The 10,201-nt window shown below is 36.8% G+C and overlaps 1 protein-coding gene across 1 annotated transcript; it reads left to right on the top strand.

The window, feature by feature from the left end:
- Positions 1 to 1,240: 1,240 nt before the first annotated feature.
- LOC145033778 (auxin-responsive protein SAUR50) lies at positions 1,241 to 1,780 on the top strand. The gene has a single exon (XM_078982319.1). The coding sequence runs from the start codon at positions 1,315 to 1,317 to the stop codon at positions 1,624 to 1,626; it is 312 nt and encodes a 103-aa protein (XP_078838445.1). The 5' UTR covers positions 1,241 to 1,314; the 3' UTR covers positions 1,627 to 1,780.
- The last annotated feature ends 8,421 nt before the right edge of the window (positions 1,781 to 10,201 follow it).

Below are 10,201 nucleotides of genomic sequence, written 5' to 3'. Positions count from 1 at the left end.
AAAAGTTAACACCATTAACGAAAAAAACTATATTTGCAAGATTTTAAAACTACATGGATCGTATATTCACAAAAATTGTCAAAGGGACCAAAGTTGATCAATTGTGTCAACCACAAGGACGATTTATTTAATTTTGTCTTAGAAAGAAAAAACATTAACGGCTACGTTTGTAGCAGCCATTTTTGGGTATTATGACTTGCTCATTTTTTTGGAAAGGCAAATAAATATATAAATAAATAAAAGGCACCACGCTTAGCAAGAAGCTACGCAGGCAAATGTACAAGAGTGAAGGAAAAATACAATAAGAGAACATAATCAAAATTTGATGTTGGAGAATGGTGAGCAACTCCAATCTGGCCAGCTTTCCCCTGTTGTTGCACCATAAAAATGATTGGGATATGATGTTATCCGCCACTTTTGTAGGATTAGAGATGACGTGGTCATTAGCGGGGATTTATGGTATATTACTGGTGATGCGACCATTTTCTTTAGCGGCAGTTTTCTTAACAGTAGCGTTGGGATAATAACCACGACTCATTAGTGGCGATTTGTCGCCAGTATTGCGTTTGGGGCGATTTGTTGTGGTTTTAACCACGATTTATGTATTGGTCGTTGCTTTTAGTGCTTGTTTATCCACAAAACTATCTCAGACGACAAATCATAAATGCACGAATACGACTTAACATTAAAACTCTGCTTCGAATAGACAATCTTCTAAACTTTGTTTCTTCCATCACGCGTTTTCATCAAACACATGCACATAATTTTCTTCACACAAATATAACGCGTTTTCTTCAAACACACGCATATATGTATAGTATGATTATAATTAATTAACTATCACTACAATGGATTCATCTTTCTTACGGTATATAACAAATATGTCAAACAATAATAAATTCCAAAATATGCAACTGGACATTTAAGCTTAGACGAATTTTCTACTTGTTTAAATGCCTATTTGAATCTTATTTTTATATATTGTCTATAAATTACCGTACAACATGACCTCTTGAAGGTGATGGTGTTTTTTGGGTCTCTCTTTATATTCAAATATGTATATGTATATATGTAAAAGCACATAAATCAAGAAAAAGACTTTGGGCCTTGATGTCTGTAAGGAGGGATACCAATGTAGGGCAAGCTCAAAGAGGTGAACCCGTGAACTACCTTGTTTACTACCTGCCCCTACACTCCACATGCTTTTGCCCCTCTCTTCTCCCTTATAAATACTTTCCTCTCCATTTCAAAATTCAAACCACCACCACAGCAACCACAAACACCACCATCGGCGCTACCAGAACCTCCATAACAATGGGTCTCAGGAAGTCGAACAATAAACAAACTCAAGCATTAGCTCTCAAGAAAATCATCAAAAGGTGCTCAAGTTTTGGCAAGAACAGTGATGACAATTGCCTTCCAAACGACGTCCCAAAAGGACATTTTGTGGTATACATAGGAGAAAGGCGAAGCAGATACATCGTACCAATATCATGCTTGGATCATCCTACGTTTCAAGACCTACTACAAAGATCTGAAGAAGAATTTGGATTCAATCATGAATCTGGCATAATCATTCCTTGCCAAGAAGTTGATTTTTTGTCATTTTTCTCTATGATTGCATGAAAGAAAAAAAAAAAAAAAAACCATAGATTCTTACCATTTTTCTCAAGTGGTGTGTGTGTGTGTGTTTCAACACCCTTGGAAAGATATGTTTCAAATTTTGTACGAAATGGAAAGTTTCTGCATGGGAGATGATTTTTCCCTCATGCATTTTATACGATGACTATTGCCCAAAATGAAAAAAATTGCGTATGATTAATTTTATTTTGTAGTACTAAAAACAAACTAGTTTTGTTTTTAATTTTTGCAATTTGTGGGTTATCTAATAAGTTATTGTATATGAATAATAAATATTTAGACGGGTTTTACCATCTACAAATGGACATAACGGGACTTGCTTAATATCGTTTTTACTCTCGTAACGACGTTTAGTTATATCAGGGAAGTGTAGAAGTTTATCAGGGAAGTTAGGCCACATGGGTTTGGTTCTATAACAGTACTGTCGTTAATTTGGTTCAATTTGAAATATTCAAAACAGAATGAATGTAATAATCATTGCATAAGTAAATATATAGTAATCCGAGGCTAACTTGGTCAACTATATAGAATAGTATAGAGTCGGTGACATTATGAATTCATAGAAGTCAATCGTAAGTGATATTATCAAATTAAATATATTTAAGTCTATACACTACGAGTCTTCATAAGACTATTATAACTAAGTGGCTTTAGTTTCTTATAAATTTCAATAATACTTTTTATTTTATTCGGTCCATACAGAATAAGGCATGGCTAGCTATAGTTTATGCAAAGTTATAGAAATCAGTTTCATACAATGCTTATTAGTGTTTGACAATATACAAGAAAAAACCAGTTTATACAATGTTTATTAGAGTTTGACAACACACAAGTAAACGAAGCTTATAGTAACAAAACTCACGTCAAACAAACCAATCGTGATCATTCTCTTGCTAGCCAAACTTTGAGCAAACTAAGACTAGTTTTGACTCAACTCAACATTATTCCGACGTACCTAGGCTTTAAGCTATGTTGGTGACTTTAGTGTTATCAATATATTTTAGTATAGTTAATATTACTTTCGAGACGGGGGTCCGTAGGCAACGTCACTGGGTATAGGAGTGCAAGGGGAAGCGCCCCTAACGGGGGTAGCGCCCTTTGTGAGGTCCAAGGGGCACAACCCGAACGGCATAAAGAAACTAACCATATATGCATTTCTGCCAAAATCAAGTATGACATCATGATGAATGCCATAAATTAGTTTTGTCTTATAAGCAACCCATTTTGGCACAAAAAAAAGTTAACCAACTTCCAACCGTCTTCTTTCATTTATATAAGAATGATGAATGTTCCAAAAATGGGTTGGAATATATAGACTCGAAATAGATCATATAATCTCTTTGTCTCTCAAAAAGCACATCAAGAAAATGTATTATGTGTTTCTCAATTCAGATTAGTCATGTAATTTGGATTGGATTTGTTCTGGGATTATCTCACTTATTAATTTGTGTACCCTACAAATAGGGACAGATTTATAACATCCTAGATTATCGAGGTGTGGATTTAAAAGTAAATTATGGATTTTTGGGCGGCCACGACATGGTGGAGATATCACCACAACATAGCAGGGCCCGTATGAGGCACACAATGTAAGTATGCACCACGATGTGGAAATATATTCGCCACGACATTGCGACATTTTTATGTTAAACTCTAATATCGGGATTTGTGCCCTTATTTAAGGGATGTGATGGCTAGGGTTTTCACACCCTCAACCTCTATCACCTCCCTTTCACTCACATTGAATACCTAGCCTCCATTGTTGAAGATCTTTAGCTTTGTTGGTGTTTTGTGGTACCTTGAAGGAGAAGGAAGCACTCTTGGAGTATAGATCTAGTTTGCAAGCATCATCATCATCTTCTATCTCTTATTGTAGACTTTTGTAAGTGTTCATGTTCGAAGCTTTATTGCTCTATTTCTATAGATCTAGGTTTTCATCTCTTTTCTTCAAGCACAAGCTAGTTGGAATAGTGGGACTCCAAAAAGTTGGCAACTTTATCGGTCCTTGAGGTTCCTTAATGGGTATAAGTTTCATATCTAGGGTTTGCTGGTGTTTTGAGCTCCATGCATGAGATTTTAGTGTTATTTCTCCATTTTTAACCTAGCTTGAGCTCTAGGCTTGCATTGGTTATTGATATTTCTATATTTATACATATATTTTGGTAGTATTTTAATACATTTTAAGCTATATTTTGGTTAATTGCAAAGATATGTTGGGTTTTGTATAGTACAACATCCTATGGTGCACATACAACTCTAAATGCATTGGATCTATGTTTTCACAAATTATACATGCAAATGGTTTCCAAGGCATTAAACCTATAACTAGCATGAATTTGTCATAAACCATATAAGATACTAGTTAGGGTAACATACCTTTTATGTAGCTTGAAATCTTGATGTATTTGGCCTTAAGAGCTTAGCCCCAATAGTGTGGAAGCCTCAAATGAAGTCACAGCACATCATGAACAAAAGTGACTCTTAAGAGAGAATTCCATGCACCAAAACACCTCCATCTTTCTCTAAGAAAAGAAGCACACGTTTTTGGTCATGAAGCAGCATATTTATATGGTGGTTTCCAAGGCTCATGGGTATAACCCAAATCCATACCCATGGGTGTTATGATCCATGGTTCATGTGGCCCAACTCTTTATGTATCCATACATAAACTTGATCCAACATGGATCATAAGCCCAACATATATAAATATAACTAATTACCATAATTAGTCCCTATAGATTTAATTAGTCTCCCTTGATCACTAAATTAATTCTAAATTAATCATTGATCAATACTAATTAAAACATATGATTTCATATTAATATATTATAACTTATAATATATCAATAAATCATATATAATCTTCTCTCAAGAGTCCATCCTAACAAATTATACTGATGATATTCAACCCAAATGGACCATGCTACTCTCGGGTCAAGTACATACCAATAATAGTTATTGGCTTAGACATCTAATCCAACAGTCTCCCACTTGGATAAGTATAAAACTACTATTGCAAGTACGATTCCAAAACCCGACTAGCAATCATAGCTCTTAAAAGACGATGTCGAACTCTAACCTAGGCAATGACATGTCCATTTGATAAGGGATCATATATTCCTCCATTCTAGATATCATATGGACTGAGATATGGATAATAATCATTCTCTCTGTTCATTTGTTCTTTCCCGATTTTTGATTTATGACGACCGAATAATTGTACAAATTAATCAGTCCAGGCCCGGCAGATCACTTACGTTTGTCATCAGTAAACCATCAAGGGGCCCACAGATATCGCTTTTATCCCTCCAAGGGTAAAAGGAACAGATAAATGTCGACTCATATGCTTGTACTAACTACATGTTGAATCATACACAAAGGCACGTTTTATAACAAGTTACTTATGTATTTTCGTACAATCAATGTGTAACCAAATCATAGTCAACAAAACATATCTCTAGGTTTGAAGAATATAAGATATTGTCGTTTCATGATCACTTGTGATAAAATCCATGAAGTGATTCAAATGAGCGTTAGTTTAATCCAATACTTGAATCTCATTCCAGGAGCACTCATGAATGTTGCAGCAACTTTTGCTATGTCTAAACACTTTAGACATCTACAAACCCAATTCAAGACAGTCTTGATTCATACCTACTTTTAATGTATGATTGACTGTGGAGAGTTTGAATAAACTAGTTATCCGAGAAGTCAAAACATGCAAAGTGAAACACAAGAATAATATTAATCTTATATGGCCCCAACCACTTTTGAGAGTAAATAAAACACCTTTTATTTAAACGCCATATCAATTACTCATTATTCATTGTATAGTCTTTCAAATAATCAACTTTATACTTGAATCAAGACAACACTCATGCCATGCTACAAGCATGCACACTATGTTTGCCTAAACAATAGCTATGCCATACCCCAAGTATGCACACTATGTTTGTCTATGATCGTTACTTTGCAGAATAGATCGATTGAACATAATTCTAATGATTCTCATTTCACAATCCAAAGTCCTTATCATAAATGTAAGAATTCCAAATTCCTGCCATTTACCAAAATCTGTTAGGTTCTAAACTTATATGCATTAATCCTCTTGTAATGACTATACACAAAGTCACAAAGACTTGCCATCAGACATTATAGAGTATTCTAATGGAGATTAATTCCATGGAAACAAAGTCTCAAATTCAAAGTACATTCCTTTGAACATCCTTCTTGCATTAAGATTTCGAATCTTACACAAATATAATGAATAACTTCCACATATGAAACATTTCCATATTCCCATTCTGACTATCACTTCTGAATAAGAGTTGGCTTTTTTCAGAATATGTAAAAATGGTCCTTTCCAAAAATCTACTGTAGCATCCCGAATTTCAGGAGTACAACTTAAGACTTTAAAGTGTAATTTTGAAGAAGGCACTCGACAAGTAGGTACGCTTACTCGTCGAGTCAGAGCGGGTTTGGGTCGCGAATTAAGTGACCAACTCGCCGAGTCGGAAGCTAGACTCAACGAATTGGTGTTGGGATGAGAAAAACCCTAATCTTAGGGTTTTCACCCTATTTAAAGGACTTAATGTCCTCCCCTTAGCTCCCTTAGCCCCCTTTGAGATCCAGTAAATCCTAGCTCGTGTATATAAGGCCATTAGAGGGATATTGAAGCTTTAAGAGGTGTTCTTAGGAAGAAACTTGAACACCAAAAGGGTTAGCATCAAGAAAATAGTGTGGATCCAGATCTAAGGTTGGTACTTCAGATCTAGACTTGTATTGGTCCATAAAGTCATAAGGCATCAGTTATTGAATTGTGCGTGAAGCCCTTTTGTCCAAAACCCAAGCCCTAGTGTGTTTTAGGCCTATATCTCCTTGGTTTCACGTAAAGTCTGCAACTTTATGTGAGGGTTAGACTGTAGAAGATTGGATCTATGGATTGGAGCCCCTGCATGGCTCTAAAAGCCACTGTATGGGTTAAGAACTAGAGAGACTCGACGAGTCACATGGGTGTACTTCACGAGTTTTATGAACATAAGAATGGACTCGACAAGTTGGAAGAACAACTCGGCGAGTCAATTGAAGATTGCCTTGGACTCGGTGAGTCTGGTCGCAGAACCCAACCCCTTTTGGTTAAAACTTTGGATTAGTGAGTCGGTTGGAGACTCAGTGAGTTGGCCAGGATGGAATTCCGAGATTGTTGGACTTGACGAGTCTTGGGGCGACTCGGCGAGTTGACTCGTGTTATGGGAGTTTTTGAGTATAGGGACTCGACGAGTCGACGGGTTGACTCGGCGAGTATAATCAACCAGGAAGGTTGACTTCGACTGAGGACCTTGACTTTGACCAAGAGTTGACCAGTTCGACTTCCAAGGGTATTTTGGTAATTTTGGTATTTATGGAATTGGTTCTTTGGTAGTGTTCTGTGGTGAAGTTCGTGTCGGTGGTCGGAGCAGCTCAGTCTTATCTCTTCAGCTGACAATTGCAGGTGAGTTATCCTCACTATATCAATAGGGTCTAAGGCACCAAGGCCGGCCCTTTTAGTTTTTATCATGGTTACAGTATGCTACATGTGGTTATGATATGTTAGATCGGTATTCAGATACATAGTATGTTGTCATGCTCTTATGATCCGTTAGGATTGGTATGTTAGTGACCTGGTTAGGTCGGTGTTTTGGTTATGAGAGATTACTATGATCGAGGATCCGTGAGATAGTTATATCTGATATATGTACGTGTACTGTTTGATATGCTTATTGATCTGTTTAGATCGGCGTTCTGGTAATTAGGACAATATTATGTAAAGTGACCTGGTTTAGGTCGGTATCCTGGTATATAGGTTGATGCTATGTTAGTGGTCGGTTAGGTCGATATACTGGTTAGGATGTTGCTATGCTTTATGATCTGTTAGATCGATATGTTTTTGTGACATCCCCAAAATCACGGCCAGAAAAGACCGGTTTGTTTATGCTTTGTTTAAAAATCAGAGTAACATTTTAAATAAAAGTGTTGCGGAATTTGTCCCAAAACAATAATATGATAAAGATTTATCAAAAGCATTTCCATAGAAATGTATTTCATTAAAAGACTCGGGATGTCATATTCGTACAGATCAAAAGCATAAACATTACAGGCCTATATCCGTAATCCCTCGTCCAAACATCATATATATGCTCAAGCGCCACTACCTGTAATACATAAAACTGAGTGGGTCAGGCTTGGGAGCCTGGTGAGCACATAGGGTTTTCAACCCACAATAAATAGTTTATTAATTTCATCAATCAACAATAAGCCGATTACCCATTCCCGTTATCCTCACTTTACGTCCCTAAACACCTATCATAAGGGACCTAGCCTAAGGATCATCATCGGGACGGACACTGCTACTAAGGGGATTCCTCAGCAATAAATGTCCTAATAGGCAACCATGTGGGGGATGGAGTACATCTGGTGAGCACACAGTTCAAATAAACACCTACAGGTTGCAAGCCTGCTAGTGTTCCACTGGACTGTCTAGAATAGTCCGTGGTCGTCATCTATACTCCGCCAGATGACTGGATCATCAATAACATCTATAACGAGGCCTCTCATTATTTTATTTTGTCACACAGCAACTATTACATCTACCCATGTTTTACCCAACACATTTTGTAGATATAAAATACATATACAGTTTAAATCTTTGAAAACATGTATAAAACGTTCATCCAGCATAGATAGCAAGTATTCAGATAATATGCACAAATAGCACGTAATTTATATTAAATACTTCATATCTATGTGTAAGTTGAAAGTAAATATGCACTCACCTGAAAAGGTGGTGATTCCGAACTCAGACAGCGCTTCGCTTCTTAAAAAGAATTTTCTTCGACGAAACCTAGTATTATTACCACTAGAGTTTAGTTTATTATTCGTCGAGACTAATTAATAGTCTAGCTATTATTATTATTATTATATAAGCGTCAAAAAAATACTTATATAACCCATAATAATAGCCCAAGTATTTATTATAAGTTCCTAATAACGTTACTATAATTAAATAAAAGCTATATTAAAAATAGCGTAGGCGTAGCTCACTTACAGCGGGTTTTATAGAAAACCGGGCTTTGCTTGGAGCAGCGTTCCCGAGCCGAAAAGCTCTTCTTCTCGGAGCCTTCGAGCACTCCGGGGCTTCCGCCTCGTGCTAGGGAGGTTCCCTAGGCTTTTCGGGGGATTTTGGGGCTAGAGAGAGGTTCTAGAGAGAGAGAGAGAGAGTAAAGAGAAGAAAGAATGGGAAAAGTGTGAAGAAAATGAGGGTGGGAGAGGTGGTATTTATAGGGTGAAATGTGGCTGAACTTGGTGCCACATGTCACGATCTGGTGGCAAGCCTTGGGGAGAAAGCAATGGCCAAGATTGTGCCACATCACCCATTTTCGCACAACACACTTCTGACTTCTAAAATCCGTAACTTTCACATACGACCTCCGTTTTTGACGTTCTTTATATCCAAGCGTAGGTAATAATAAGATCTACAACTTTCATTTTGACACCGTCAGCTAATTCTCGACCGATCTTAAATTTAACAGTACCAGGAGATTATACTGTTAAACGTCTGCGTAAAATTAATAACTTCTACATACGGACTCTGTTTTTGTCTGTCTTTTTACCGTTGATTTCCTATTAATGAGATCTTCAACTCTCATTTATGTTGCGTAAGCCAAAAACCGCTCAAACTAAAATTCGAGTTTCAGGCCGTGCACTGCTAAGCCGAATCTTAGAAAAATCATAACTTCTTCATATGAAGTCAGATTTGGGCGTTCTTTTTATCGATGTTCTTAGTTTAACATATTCTACGACTTTTGTTTAGATTGATAAGGCTAAAAAGTCTTCTATCGTAAATTCACTATTTACGTCTCCCGGTACCGTGCCGGTTTTGCCGTAAAACTTCGGCGGGCCATAACTTCTTCGTTATAGCTCGGATTTCGGAATTCTTTATATGTACGGAAACCTTGAGACATATTCTACAACTTTATGTAGAGATATCGGGATTATCTCACACTTTAATTTTGACGCTCATTTTTATTCTTTATTAATTATCCATTTATAATTAAATAATAAACACATAAACACACATAATTCACATAATACTCAAATATTTTATATTTATTACTTCAAAAAGAGTTAAAATAGTTGACCTAGACTATTACATTGACAAAAATGCTTAGCCCTGAAAACCCGGGCGTTACAGTTTTCCTATGGACTGTTATGTGATTACCTGTTATATGTACACATGGTTATTTGCTTGATGTTTGGGTTGAGGAGGTCTTGCTTTGTGTTGAAGGCTAACATATCCTATGAGTGATCCGGATAGATTGTAGGCCCATATGACGATCGATTCATACCGAATGCTCGGATAGATCCAGATAGACCGAAGGCCGGTGCGGGCATCCAGTCATACTGCAGACTCGGAGGGTGGACCACTTGGACTGAAGGCCCGGTGCGGGCGGACCTATCACACAGTAGACCCGATGTGCATGATTGTTATATATTGTGATATGATATGAGAATAGTTATATGT

This window comes from Lactuca saligna, chromosome 3 (assembly GCF_052625555.1).
Source record: "Lactuca saligna cultivar CGN05327 chromosome 3, ASM5262555v1, whole genome shotgun sequence".
Taxonomy (NCBI): domain Eukaryota; kingdom Viridiplantae; phylum Streptophyta; class Magnoliopsida; order Asterales; family Asteraceae; genus Lactuca; species Lactuca saligna.
This window is presented reverse-complemented; position numbering and strand designations above follow the sequence as displayed.